We start from the raw sequence: 14,541 nt of genomic DNA, 5'->3' as shown, positions 1-14,541 counted from the left end.
ATAAATATACGTTTAATTCTATTTTTATCAGAAATTTCAAAGAAAGCTAGGCTTAAGTATCACCAGTAATGATTGCGGCGGTCTGTCTCAGAACTCAACTCGCTTGTGATGTGCTAAAGACCACAAACTGTAACGGACCCGTTTGTACAATGAAAAGTTTTGCAAAAAGTTACACCAGCGCTATCGCAACCCGTTGCATCCACACAATCAAAATAAGCACTATAAGAAATAAGGAAATGAAATTAATGTAAAGAAAGACATAAATCGTGTTAATAAAATATATACAGCTATGTCACAGTGTATAAAATTCATGCGAACTTATCTGTACAAACTCTCATGAAGTGGCTGTAGGACAGTAGCACTGTTCAGTCTGGCACGGCTAAATGCAGTTCACAACCTTTACTGACTCAGCTGTGGAAGGATGATAGCTCCAAGCATCCAAACAGACGATTACAAAGTCAATTCAAACAGCAGCACGAGATGTCTGCAGTCGCTCAGACAAGTGAGGTTTTGACATTGTCCTGTGGGTTTTAAGTTAAAAGTTCAAACTACCTCTTCCCTCAGTCTCGGCTGTCCAGCCCTGGTAATGTGATCTGACTGTCTTTAAAGTGGTAGAGATATCTCTACCCTTCTCCACTAAGCCACCCCACTGAGGTCCTTTCAATCTTTCTCTCTTCTCTCTTTCTCATCTCACGGACAACTATCAAGTAACATCCCACCACCTTCTTTGTCCAGTCTTCTAGTCTGATCCGACTGGTCATTAACTGTGACAGATTTATCGCTACCCTGTGGGCCTGTCCACCTATAGCACCTCCATCGGCAAGTCCTTTCAATCGTTCTCTTCTTTCTCATCTTACAGACGAACTAAGAAGTAAAACCGAACTGACTACATGTTTGCTGCTTAAAAATAGTAGAAAAGTGGTTTTCTACAAGAACTCATTACGACCAGAGGCGTTAGAACCCAGAAGTGTCAAAGAATGGCTTATTAAAATTAAATCTTTTTCGAGAATTTGCTGCAGATTTGATTAATAACTTATAAGTAAGAACTACTTTTTGTCAAGAAAAGGTACGTCTGTTTTTCAATTGCAGGCTAGCATCATACACACATGGATACTTGCATGCCTCCTAAATCAGACCTACACTTATGAGTAGAGGATTTCAAACACTCGTGTAAAAGGTTTTATGGAGTGCACACTGATGGAGACAAGAAATGTGTAGCACCTTGCTCTGGTCTTATTTTGCTGTGTGGTCTATAACTCAAGGTATCACAGCTTCCAGCATCTAGACCACCCTGATAGCAGCTACCTCATGTTCCCATCCAAAGTCACACCTCACAGCGAGTCACAGGTGGGTGGGCAATGAGAGAGTCTGTCAAGAGAGAGTCTTCTGGACACTAACAATACAAAGTTGTAAATCATGGTGTCAGCTCCCCAAACACAGTCCAGGGATCAACACTGCGTGGTGTCCAGCATAGGGTTTGTTGAAAACAAGAGAAGTATACAGTGTATAGACTGTAGGTCTTAATACGCATTATCTCCTAATAACGAATTTCAAATATTCTGTCAATGGAGCATAACAACAAGCTATCAATTTAAACTGTAGACAAACAGATGCACTTTAGATAATAAAGATAAACATTACAATTTGACAACTAAATTAAGCCTAAAACACCAATCGAACAGAAATGTAATAATTAATAAGAAAGTTAAATATTCACGACCATGAGTCACAACAGTAAGTACAAGACTACAGGCCATCAGTGTCAGTAAATAGATATGCTATAAACTTCAAATGGCTCTACCTTGATGTTTGTCTGCTAAAGACTTTAATACTCTTATTAACTAAGAACGCGTTCGTGACATTAGCTAAGTTCCTTCGGGTTGAAAGTTCGTAAGTGTAAACAATACTGAGCATAAAACAGTTGTCATAACCACAGAGAAACTCGCGTAGCAAATTCAAGTCAGTGTTGTTGTCCCTGATCTCACCTGCAGTGTTTTCAATGCATAAGTGTGGAACCTCTTCTAAAGTAGGATAAAAGAAAGAAAGGTGAAGTTGGTATTAGTGGAATGTGGTCCACTCCATCGTAGGGGTCCGCACTGAGTCCCAAACACCAACCCGCCCCTCCGCTGTCTATCCTCCGCGCCCTCCGCCCTCTTCTTCCCCGCTGGTTAGCTGGTCACTTCAAGTGCGCCCTGTAATAATGGGTTTTCCTGTACTACATCACTACATGAACTGAGAAACTCGGTGGTGAAGTCAACCTACAAGCTGAGGAAAAGGTGCTTTTCACCTTTGGTCCTTTGCCTTCCTTTGCCTTCCACCAACGCCGCCCCTCTCAGCGCCCTTCCCCGCCCCTCTTTCGCCCTCTACTTGCCGGTTAGCTGTGGTCACTGCAGGTGCGCCCTGGGATAATGTGATAGTGGGGTTTTCCTGTCATGCATGTACTGACAAACTAGCGTGGTGATCAGTCTACAAGCAGAGGAAAAGTGTCCTGCTAATTTCATTTTGTGAAAATGATATTTTTCCATAAAATTATTCATCTTAAAAAAAAAAATTAAAAAAAAAAGCAGGCCATTTTTTTTCCGCCCCCCTCGGTCGCTGCGCCCTAGGCAGTTGCCTAGTTCGCCTAATAGGTAGAACCGGGCCTGTGTGAGTCTGTGTATCTGATGTGCACTTGTGTATGTCTGTCAATCTGTTACGAGTGTCTTTGAGTGTGTTTGTGTTTGTGTTAGTATGTTTTTCAGTATATAAGTGTATGTGTATATTTGCGTATATGTGTATATTTGTGTTTGCGAATGGATGTCTAATCAAGAAATATGGAAATAATATAATGCTTCTGGCTTACAGGTACATACATTCTCTCTGACACCTTAGCTTGCTTTGAACATAAAGACTAAGATGGTGACATACACGTTGTACTATAAAGTTCAGTATTGCAGTATTTCAGATGGCTCTGCTATCAATTTAGACTATGAGTTTTTTTTCTTCTACATTTCTGCTCTGAATTTGTTTGCGTGAAAAAAATCCCTGAACAACAGTAATGAAACAGTAATGACTTTATCTTAACAATTATTCAGTTTGTGTAACCTCCTTCTAATGGTAGAGGAACACTTTATTCTCTTTATCATGACCCCTTGACCTTCCAGCGTTTTGGTCCACAGGTAGTTGCACCTAAGGTGTCCTCTGTGGTTGCACTAGCAGAAAAGATTATATCAGCAGACAAGGGGTTGGGGTGGAGTAACTGCGTGTGAAGCAAATGCAGACATGACAGCACGATTTGAAGTGTAGATGACCTGAGAGTAGAAGGCAGTAGAGTGATTGCGAAATGAACTGTAAATAAACAAACCTGGTGAAGAGCACGGCAAGGGTCTTACCTCAGCGTCCCCTTGTGAAAAACATGTTTCTTCAGTAGGTGTAGTTACAGGGTCTGTAAAGTGTTGAAACTTATCTAGACAGAAAAGTTACTCTCGGCAAATCTCTCTAGTTTCTTCTTGCAGTCTCCTAATATTTTCTGGCTGAGTCTGGAGGTTATACCGATAGTCTATCCTCGTATGTGTGTGTCTACTAAAAAAAATGAAGGGGAATTCTATTTTTGTACAAGAGCCAGATTAGGCGCAACGAGGAGACTTTTCTGGTCAGGTGTATCGCAAGATAAACCCAAGAGCCATCATGTCCACTACTGAGGTCGAGTCACATCTTTGCTGTGGATTTCGGTTTTCAGCCATCCATCCCAACGAAGGCCGACATGCTGGCTATAATCTCTGGACATACTGTGGAACCCTTTAGCAAACGAGCTCATAGGATCGCCTTGCAGGTCCCTGTGTCTTGCCAGGTAGCGACCTTCTGAGCCCTTAGTCTTCAAGAGTCCCCAACAGCCTGTGGTTCTTTGTGTGTGCATATTAGAGGTAGACAAACACTCGTAAATAAAGCATGCAACAAATAACATCAGCGTTTCAATTTTCCACTTTTTATGAAGGTATATAAGGTAGGTTTTCTCTCCAATAAAATTATCACAGACACACACAGTTCAACTCTCCGTTAAATCAGTGAAAAGTAAAGGCTTTCATAAAATATTTTGCGATATTAAGCATGCTTCTACTAATTTCTTCATCCTAGTAAGGAATAGTGTAGGAAAATACAAACATTTTAATGGAAAGAGAAAGTTCAACATTTTCTCCATTAAATCAAACATTATGAAATGTCAGCATTTAGCTCATTCAGATTTTGTATCAATAATTTGTTATAAATATGTATGTCTAAAAACCTTTAAAAACATGGTTATAAAAATATGTTCCTTGCTTTCTTCAAGAACGGAATGCGAATGGCCTAAAAATTTCATTGATAATAAATTGAGAAAAAATATTTAAGTACTCAGAAAGGCATCGATCACCAGGGCTGAGTTTTAATAGCAAGAAAACAACATAATTTTTCATCAAGTTTTACAAAACGAGAAAAGGAAATTTATTATCTTTGTCTTGAAGGGTTGTTTTAAAAAGCTATTCTATGGCGATGAAGTGTAAAATAGGAAAATCGTTGAGATGAAATATTCAGACCTACCGAATTCGACAATAAATGAATCATAACAACTGAAGACAATAAATGGATCGTAAGAAATGAAGACCATAGTAGATTTGTAAAAGGTAACGAAAACAACAAACCACGTGGGATAACTGTTGAGCGACTTGTATACAGTACAGCAAAGTAAAATAAAAAAAAAAAAGAAAGAAATCTGTTGACCGATTCAAGAAGAATGTCATCTAAATGCAATTTGCAAAATTTTTGTACAAAGTGGGATTGCTCGTAATGTTCTTCGTGAAACACCCGCTGGTAACCGTTACACAGATAATTAAAGTTTCTTTTTGGCAAGTTAAATTTATACATTAGGTACAGTCGCGATTCCTTATCTCACCATCATCGGTCAAGCTCCAATGCTGGGCGAGAGGCGAGGATGGCGACATAAAGAGGGAATATTATGTTCTCACGGCTATGGGGGACCCTTGGGGAAAATCTGTCTTGTTACAAAGTGTAGCGACAGGAGAGGTTGGTGAAACAATAAAGTGAGATTGCTGTGTACTGAGCAATGCCAGAGGTAACACAATTTAAAACACTGTAAAGTAATCAGTTTACCAGAGAAATTGAAGTCATGCCTATCTGTAGTGATAAAACAATTTTTTGTTACATGTGAGATGTATGTTGATGTATGAAGATGACGACGACGGCAATAATGAGTGAAAAAATATGATAGTGATCCATACCAATGTGCAGTAAACAGCAACAGACAAATGTCTCTTGTGAAAGTTCGTCAATGGAGTGTATGCCACTGATCCACTGTAGAAAAATGACATTTTGATGTCATGTCACATGACTTTCTCTCACACTATAATATCTTGGTCCACCAAAGAGTAGACCAGCAACAGCTTTCCGTTGTTATACATCCGTGAATTGAACTCACTCCTGCTTTTTCTCTCGCACAAGCAGTCAGGGAGCCGCGGGCTCATCTGCTCTGTACATCTGCCTTGCTGGCCTCGTCGGGTGTCTCGCGATGAAGAAGAACCTTCTCCAGCCCCATCATGGGTGCCTCGAAAGCCAGAGAGGCAACTGTAGCCGCCATGTAGGAAACAACCAGAATGGACAAGAAAAACATCACCTGCAAGAAAAAAATAAATAAAAATAAATTAAATAAAAAAATAATGAAGTTTGTCTTCACTTGTGTATCCCGATAGAGTCACACAAAAATATAATAATTAAACTATTATTTCTCACTGGAAGCGCCATTTTTACAGCGGTTTATAATTTCATCTTTGTTTTTTAAGAAGAGGAGTCATCAAACTTAGTGAAAGCACCATGCATCTGTTATAGAACTTTATAAAAGAACAGGATGAAACTGTGATTATGGTGGCGTCGCCATGGCGGTTGGCGAGTGATGATAAGAAGACGATGACGATACTGAAGTTGATGGCATACAATGATCCTGAAATCAATCTTGTACTGACCACATTGATGTCGTTCATGTAAAATGTTGTGTCAGAGTTGAGCAGGTAAAGCTCCATCATCATGAGGTGTAACAAGTAGATGCAGTAGGTCAACCGACTCAGCGGTACAAAGGCTGGCCAGGAGAGGATGGTGTTGACGAAACCTGAAATAAAATGTGTGCTGCAGTTTTCATTCTTAGTACCTTTACAGGTAAACAAAATAATACAGTAAACTGTATCGGCTCAACGTGAAAAAGAATAGAAAAAAAGTCAAACAATAACATGAAAGCGTCAGCGGAAGATGCAGAAGAAAGTTAATTAGCTTAAAGCTCTTCGTGAATGAATAAATTAATCATTTATTAGTCGATTATTCAATTAACCGCAGCACATATCTCAGCGAACAAAACAGCTTTAATGTTAGAACAGAGCGACAGAAAGCTGATAAATCTAACAAACCACCAAGAGTTATCTCTGGCATACACCACAACTTCACTGGAATAGTTGGAAAACGTGTCAAGACAAGTGAAATTCACTTCTAAGACATAGGACACAACTTTCATCTTGAAGATACAGGAAGTCCTACCCACCTCCATTTCCGGTGACGCAAGCGACCACCACCCAGCACACGCAGGCCCCCCACACGTGTCGTTGGACGGCGTTGTAGAAGGCGGAGGTTGCCAAGGTGACGGGGGACCCGGTGGACGCCCCGTAGAGACCGTAGAGCACGGCCAGGGCGCAGGCAGCAGCCACTGCCCATGCGCACAGGTTGACAATCTGTGATGAACATCATAGTCAATGGCTACGTTTGTGTTTCCGTAATGTAGACTTGAGTTTATTTAATATACAAGGACTAGAAAAACACGTTTAGCCACAAATTACTACCGTTCAGACATTATTTTTATCTGAAAACTTGATCGAAATCGTTTGGAGGACGTATACATTAGGTAGCTTCGGAAGAAGCTAAGAAGAGGTTTGTAAAATGTATCGTGATATGTAATACAGACATTAAATAAATAAGTCAAGAACACAATTTTGAGAATGCGCAGAAGCAACCAAAAATGTCCTCACCTTGTTGATTTTCAACCTGCAATCATTGCGATATAAAAAGTAGCCGGCCAGCATTCCCACAACATATGGACCCATTCTGTTGTAGGGCTTGACATAGAAGTCCATGTAGTCCATCGTGCTGTGGAACAATTGAACGGGCAGCGGTTTCATAGGGAAATGGATACAAAGGTGAAAACAGTCATCAGTCACGATCATAAGTTAGGAAAGGAGTTGTGGTTTATGTAGTGGACTGTGCAGCAGAAGTTTACTAGTTTGAAACCCAATCCAGTATCCATCATGTAGAACAGTTGTATCGTGATGAAAATGGATTTATAGGGCAAAGTTGAAAACTTTTTCAGTCATTATCACAGTTTAAGAGTGTCAATGTACTTGACTGTAAAGCCAAAAGAAATAGGTTCCAGACCCTAATTGCAGATTATTAACAGAAAATAACGGACCCTGATTAAATCAGGGAAGGTAAAGACGGCAGAAGAAGAAAAGATTAGACTTTGGGACCTTTTACCATTTCCTGTTACTTCAAAATGAAGATCAGCTTCAAAGACTTAATGGTAGACTTTGTCCTACGAGCGTTTCGATACTTACTTTGTGAAGTTGCCATCAATCTTCGCCACGATACCCGGTGGAAGACTGTCCCTCATTGTCAGGATACCAGGTGTGATGGCCGACACCAACATGAACACCATCGCCGAGCCCAAACCCAGCAGTGGCAAGCTGTAGAGAGTGGCACAGTGGGCAAAGTATGCTGTCGTTTGCGTTCTTTTAATCACAGTATACATCACGGAACTATGATGAACTTGTTTTATCTCTGGTCATGGTTTGATAATAGTGACAATTCCTGTTAATACTACCTTTTATTTTGTGCATAGGCATGCCAAGAACATTACCAAGAGTAAAATTGTAAAATTTTGATATTATTTTTCAAACTGTTGTGTTTCTTCCGGTGTTTGAGTTTTTTGCAAATTAGCCGCCATCTTACAATGCAAGTATATTTCTATCCCCAACTTTCTATTCTCAATGATCTTACTGCCTTCTTGCGCCCCTATCTTCCACAACGATAAGAAAATTATTTCATAAGTTAAAAAGAGAAAAGTAAGATCTCACTAGAACAAGGGAAGTAAAATCAAGGGGCTGAGAATGTAAAACTGCATGTCATTAGCCAAGTACCAGGACTGCCCCAGACACTGCAAATACAAGAAAAGAAACTGATTAAAAGTGCATGCTAAAAAAGGTCTGCAACATGAAATTTCAGTTTTCATTCATGCTACAACAAACGGGATTTAAAACAAAAATTCGGAAGACACCGGAGAGCAACACATACCATCTGTTCAGTGTGTACCAAATTGTTGATGTACAGCAAGTTCCTCCACCAGTAGGAGTTGCAATTGTCTCTGTCCCCTAATGTTGCCGGCCACAAGGGTCCGTCTCCCCAGTATGGGGACAGACATGTGTAGACCATGATGACCAGCATGTAAGCCGGGGTCAGTCTGTCACAAAGTGATGGCATAAGGTCCATGTTCATTAAGAGATAACGAACAAACAAGTGAACGGACTGACTAGCCGCTAGTTTATTAACTAAACACATGAAATCACCAGAAGACCTCTAAGTACATTGTTACAAGAACCCTAACTGCGGGTATTTTACAAACCTAACACTAATCTAACTACACAACAATGGCTGTACCTCCAGAACCGATGAAAGTAGAACATGAACCAGTTGAGTTTTCCGTTTCTCTTTTTCATTTCCTTCAAAGTTAAATAAGCCACCAGCAGCCCGCTGTGAACAGTATATGTTATGCACAATTTGTTTTGCAAAATGAAATAATGTTACTTGATAAAGGTGTATACGAATCAAGTTTACTAAATAAAGCAAATATTGTACACAAGGACATTATTTGATGACAGAAATAAAGCTGATTTTAAAATAAAATAATTTCGACCCACGTGTGACTACGACATCCAACATGATATTTACATTTTTCAAACAGTCCATTGATCTGCCCACGACCGTTTCATTTGCACACGACGATTAATTGCATCCTGCGCTAATTGCACAGATAACTGTTCTTCTCTGACGTTACCTGAGGGCAAAGAAACTGTCCACCGACACAGTGGCGCTCGTAATGGCTTGTGCGGTCCAACGCTGAATAAAGGCGGAAAGGTACCTCCCCGCATTTTCTGGAACACACATTAATTAGCAGTGCACACATGTTAAAAAGATTAAGGAAAGGGCCATTTATGAGAACCTTTTATATTTTGGTATTCATCATAAGTTAGAGATGATTACTATATTAACGTAAGCAAGGGGTATGCTGGATTAAGGATTCAACAATGTAGTATAAATTATTGTTTCTCATCTTAACAATTTACTCCTAGTTTAAAAAACCTATTCGAAAATAGAGAACATACGTTCAAAAGGACAAATCACCTGCTGAGGACAGAGGAAACATGAAGCTGTGACCCAGGACGACCCAGGTCATGCTCAGGAAGCGGATGCCGTGAATACAGGTCAGGCTGCCGGGTGGCTGGCGGGTGGACAACAGCTTGGAGCCGTTGGTGTAGATGGAGAAGGCGATGAGAAACTTGCTAACGAAACCTGAACACCGGTGTTCATAGAAACAAGGTTATTAGAGGGTCTGATTAGATAATGATTTGGGTTTGATGATAGTATGAACTGTTAGGACTCCTTAGTATAGCCTTTCAAACAACGTCTCACAATAACAAATTGTACTTTAAAATGTTCTCTTCTAACCCGGGAGTCTTCAATCCTATTTTAAAAATATTGTTTCAATAAATTATGTTTCTAGAATGTATTGTTGTGACATTCTAAGGTGAACTTTCAACCTACCAGGTTTGGGGACAAAGACTTTGGCTGGCTGATTGTGTAAGAGTGGCTGACGTTCATCCAGAATGTCTGAGCCATTGGCGATGTAAGCCAGTACTTCCTGAGATCGCCATTTGGGCATCTGGATGAAAAGGATGTCAAGAACAGTCCCAGCGACCATCATGGCCAGCAGGACACTGCAGATGGCGCTGTACACAGACAATAATGAAGACTGAAAGGCGATGATGGTAAAGGGCACTGGTTGTAAAGAAATGTCGATTCATGTGAGACATTGCACGGGCAGAGTCAGATTGCTCGAAAAAATCTTTAAAAAAATTTTTTTTGCCAGATTAAAAATCAGTAAATGCATTGATGTAAATTTGAGATTTAAAAAAAAACATAAAATATATTTTCACTTGCCGTTAGTATAAGATACGTCACATCAAGAGACAAAAAGTATGTCCTTAAGTATGAACATAAAGTAAACTGGTAGGATCACAATAGTTTTCTCGCTTACATGGCGACTTTGGCTTTTGTATCCAGTGGCTTGTCTTTCTCAGGACACGTTACTTGCACAGTAAGCGACGTGTTTAACAGAACAAAAACTGAAAACAAACGTCACTCAAATCAACGGAAGATTCTCGACCGAACCTGGGCATCTCGTCCACCAGTTATTAACAAGAAGCTCAGAATGTGGTTAAATTTACCTGAGAAAGTTATGACCCACAATTTGTTAACCCTTTAGTTAAATAGAATCAGGATCAAATGTTTTAACTCCGCCTGGAAACCCCCCGGGTAACCCCGGTCCCAAGCCCGGATGAAGGAGGAGGGTTGGGCGTGGGGCTAACAACCCCCAGGCCTGACGAGAGGGGGGGACAGGGGGGTCTAGTGTACCCGGGCCCGCGGCTGTCAAGGGGGCCCGGCCTTGGTCAGTGGATTTTTTTTTCTTCTTCTCCTTTTCTTTTTCTTTTAAATAAAGGTCTAAGGACAGAACACCCAAGCATTACACATGCAGAAGTTGAGTTTGAGCGTAGATATTGAGATTCGAATTGTAAACATACATTATATACTGGGAAAATAATTTACGATTACAAGTACAAGGGGCCCGGAGAGGTCGTCTGTCCCGGGGCCCGGGCTGGCTCTCGGCGGCCCTGACAACCCCACCCTGTAAAACATCTGCTACAGAAACCGCAAATACAACACAAGCATCAAATGTTAAAAAGTGTTCAGGAGAGTTAAGAGATTAATGAATGGAGGTGTGCCATCTCGACTACTCCTTTGGTTCCTTTTGAAAGAAAAATTAAAAATTACCAGACTGATTTGTCCGAACAAATTACAGTCGCTACTCGAGTTACGAGGTATTTGAGATACAAGAGGTATTTCCTACGACCATCGACCAGTTAGTCAAGATTGGGCCAAACACATCAAAAAGAGAAAGTAGGGGGCCGAGTGGGAGGTCCGACACCAAAGCAGCTGGAGGATCTGATATTGCCCCCAAACGTACATATAATTAGAGTTTATGTGAACTTTACTCACCATCTGTCAGGAGCGAGGTCATGTCGGTGCTAGAACAGGTACTGGGAACACACAGCCCTATAGACAGGACTATAGGGAAGAAAGAACCTTGAGGTGCCTGCCAAGGAAAGTCATCTGTATTTTTAAACTGTAAACGATTTATTGAAACTTACTTACTAACTATTCAACAACCCGGACTATCTATAGACATTAAGTACATGTACACTTGTACTCACAGGAGCAATTGGTACAGTGGCCGTGCAGTACTGGCCGGAGAACTGACTCGACTGGTTCCCTGTGATGTCAGAACGGATGGAGAAGCACATGTCGTAGGCGCCGGGCCAGACGAAGTTGCCGTCCAGTATGCCTGGTTTGGGTTTGCCGGCAGCATCCACCACTGGAAGGCGATAGAACACAATGTATCTTGCTCTGAATTTGGTCTCGATACCACTCTGCTAGTCTGGTTTCAAGCAGGTTCTTAAGAATCAACTCTTAGAAATAAAATTCAATCACTAGACAGCATCTGGGAATGTTTACATGTGCGCTTTACAGTCTCTTAAAACTTAACGGTGATATGAATTTATTTTTATTCTTTTCTTCGTCGACAGATCAGTTGACTGCTGACACCCAGCCACTCACCCACCATCTACACAGAGCATCAGACTCACTCCGCACGGCCCACATCTGTCTCTGTGTCAGCGCCATGATGGTGGCGATGGTGTCGTTGGCACACACCTCCGCACCGCTCGCGCCGGCTCCCACGTCACTCGATGATCCGGTCGACGACGGCGACGACAAGGTAGTGGCGGAGGCCAGCACGGCCTGCTGGACGGTGGCACTGGACAGAGTCAACAGGTTCACTACATCCGGGGCTGTGAGGGAACTGGTGGGGTCCGCGGTGGCGCCCCTGGTGAGACGAGAAGCCAGTTGCAGGCGCTGTGCGTACGTGGGTCCTGTAGCAGCATCTGCAGCAGTGTGGACGCTGAGCAGCAGCAACAACAACAACATCCGGGGTCCTGGCCACGCCACGACATGGCGCCAAGTGGCAGATGTCATTGCTGTACTCTGTTGTCACATACAAAGGGTTAGAGACCATTAGTCAAAACAACAACAACAAACAAAAAACAGAACAAAACAACAAAAAAATAAATCAAAACAAAACAAACAAAACAAAATAAAAACGAAAGCGCTCTTTTAGTTGGTGAACTCCATAGCCTTGATGTTTTCGTGCTGATTAAAAGCCTTCAAATAACAATATAATTACAAACCTCAGCTCTTAGTACCATGATGTGTGTGTTGGTTGTGGCCAGCAGCAGCTTGAGTATGAATGAAGCACACACAGGTGAATTCGTTTCTTACAGAACTCGTTCAGTGTTTGACAGCTTGGAGTTATTGTGAATGGTTCAGAATATTAATCGCGAAAATAACATTATCTACCTCAGTGCTTTACCCTTTCAACAATTTGTTTTCGATTTTCTTTTTAAAGAATAGCCTGCCTTGGTTAATAACTCTAGCTCACCGTTTGTCTGCATTATTTTGTTTGTAATAATTGTTTGTGTGAAATTTGACCAATATAAACAAACTTTATTATTATTTTCTTGACACCTTGATATGATCGCGCACTGCGGTACAAGTGATCGGCCTACAAGTGGTTGGCAGGTGCGATATATTATATATAATATATATTGCTGGGCGGGTACAGATATAAAGTCAGAGCTCCGCTAACACAAGAACTATTGTCCTCCCTTATCTCCGTATCTACCACGACACTTACTCCACTTTCTCTACCTGCCAGGTTAGTGTATGTTTGCCTTACTTTACTGACCTCCAGCGGTCTGTCAAGACCTATTCAGGGTACATGTACCTGGTGTAGCTATTCTGTCAATGACTGAAGGAGTGAAGGTCACTTGACAATTACACAAGCCAGAGCCCGTCTCCTACACTTCAACACCTCACCACACCTGTTCATCCCGAAATATCCATCAGGGTTTGAACCCGTCTGTCTTATGAATGGCACAGGTTCCGGACTCAACAGTGAATGAATGGATGAATCATAGTGTCATTTCCCTGAAACAGGAAGCCACTGAATGTTGTCCTGCCTTTCTTCATTTTTCTAAGCCAGTCTGTCAAGATTACGGTTATAACACCGTATACAAGAGTTTGATGGGAGCAAGAAATTATTGTTGTACTTGTTTATTTATTTTTTTAGTCGTGCTTAGAATATTTTTGGAAATCCACAATAAAAGATTTCTTATCCGTTGCAGCTGACACTGTCAAATATTTTCTCCAGTCAAAACAAACCCCAGTAACCCATCTCTCTGCCATTACAAATTTCACATTTGTATCTACCTTTTTTTTTCTATCTTACAAAATGTCTTTGTTTACTCCTACGAACTCTAGTCAAGGTCATTAATTCACTCATCGTCACTTTGTCAGTGACCTAAAATTAGCTCACAGCAGCAGCAGCAGTTAGGAAAAACAATTACTAATATTCAGCTTCCGCTGTGATAATAACTCAAAGCAACATGTCGACCGAGGAAACATTCTAACCTTAGCGACTACATGATTATAAAATACGACAAAAGCAATGAAAAAGAGTGAAATAATAAAAAAAATTACCATGCCACTAGCACTGTTTAGAACAGACACAACAGTAAACACAAATGACTACAATAACAATTAACGAGAGAAAAATAAACATTCCATTATCACCAAGAGAAGTTAACGCTTAATGCCTCACTATGATTATCCCCCTTACATGTTCTCGGCTAACGTTACTCGATAATATCGACGACAGCGTCTCGATCTTCAAATAATAAAGTAAACCGACAGATTAACCAGGTAACAGTTGAACTGAACCACCGATAGTATGAACAGAGTGAGTCGACAAAGAGTAAAGAAAGGCCGCGGCCATGCTTGACCTGTTTGTGGCAGCGGGAGTCAGCGCCCGTTGTGATTGCGGTAACGGCAAGTCCGTCTGTACCTGGCTGGAACCACTTGGTTACACACAACACACCTGTACCGGTCATGCAGGTGCCTCCAGCACACACACACACGGATGTCTGTACTGTAGTCCTCGTGTAGTCGGCTAGTAGCTGACACAGTCACACAGTCCGCTGACTGCGGCTCAAGTAGTGCTGCGTGTGCCGCGCGGCACGAGTGTCAGTG

General features: G+C 41.3%; 1 protein-coding gene across 5 annotated transcripts; it reads right to left on the bottom strand.

Annotated features, from left to right (window-relative positions):
- Positions 1-3,948: 3,948 nt before the first annotated feature.
- LOC112575361 (nose resistant to fluoxetine protein 6-like) lies at positions 3,949-14,541 on the bottom strand. 5 transcript variants are annotated; one of them, XM_025257143.1, is made up of 16 exons: positions 14,295-14,541; positions 12,042-12,438; positions 11,610-11,770; positions 11,395-11,491; positions 10,376-10,463; positions 9,883-10,067; positions 9,463-9,630; positions 9,116-9,212; positions 8,719-8,811; positions 8,356-8,521; positions 8,139-8,218; positions 7,620-7,748; positions 7,038-7,155; positions 6,557-6,743; positions 5,991-6,133; positions 3,949-5,644 (listed from the first exon to the last, which is right to left on the bottom strand). In XM_025257143.1, the coding sequence occupies exons 1-16, from the start codon at positions 14,400-14,402 to the stop codon at positions 5,492-5,494; spliced, it is 2,370 nt and encodes a 789-aa protein (XP_025112928.1). In that variant the 5' UTR covers positions 14,403-14,541; the 3' UTR covers positions 3,949-5,491. The 5 variants fall into 5 exon arrangements, with proteins under 5 accessions (XP_025112928.1, XP_025112932.1, XP_025112930.1 ...); XM_025257147.1 differs by lacking the exon at positions 14,295-14,541 and adding an exon at positions 14,132-14,230; XM_025257145.1 differs by lacking the exon at positions 14,295-14,541 and adding an exon at positions 13,993-14,098.

Source organism: Pomacea canaliculata, linkage group LG11 (genome assembly GCF_003073045.1).
Source record: "Pomacea canaliculata isolate SZHN2017 linkage group LG11, ASM307304v1, whole genome shotgun sequence".
Classification (NCBI taxonomy): Eukaryota; Metazoa; Mollusca; class Gastropoda; order Architaenioglossa; family Ampullariidae; genus Pomacea; species Pomacea canaliculata.
Note: the sequence above shows the minus strand (reverse complement) of the source record. Positions and strands in the feature narration are given on the sequence as shown.

Coding starts and splice junctions, on each gene's coding strand:
- LOC112575361 (XM_025257143.1), bottom strand. CDS start 14,402: ATGACCGGTACAGGTGTGTTGTGTGTAACCAAGTGGTTCCAGCCAGGT. Junction 10,464..11,394: donor GACCTCGCTCCTGACAGATG/GTGAGTAAAGTT, acceptor GTTTGTTTTCAG/TTTTTGTTCTGTTAAACACG. Junction 6,744..7,037: donor GCAGGTTGAAAATCAACAAG/GTGAGGACATTT, acceptor TGTTCATCACAG/ATTGTCAACCTGTGCGCATG.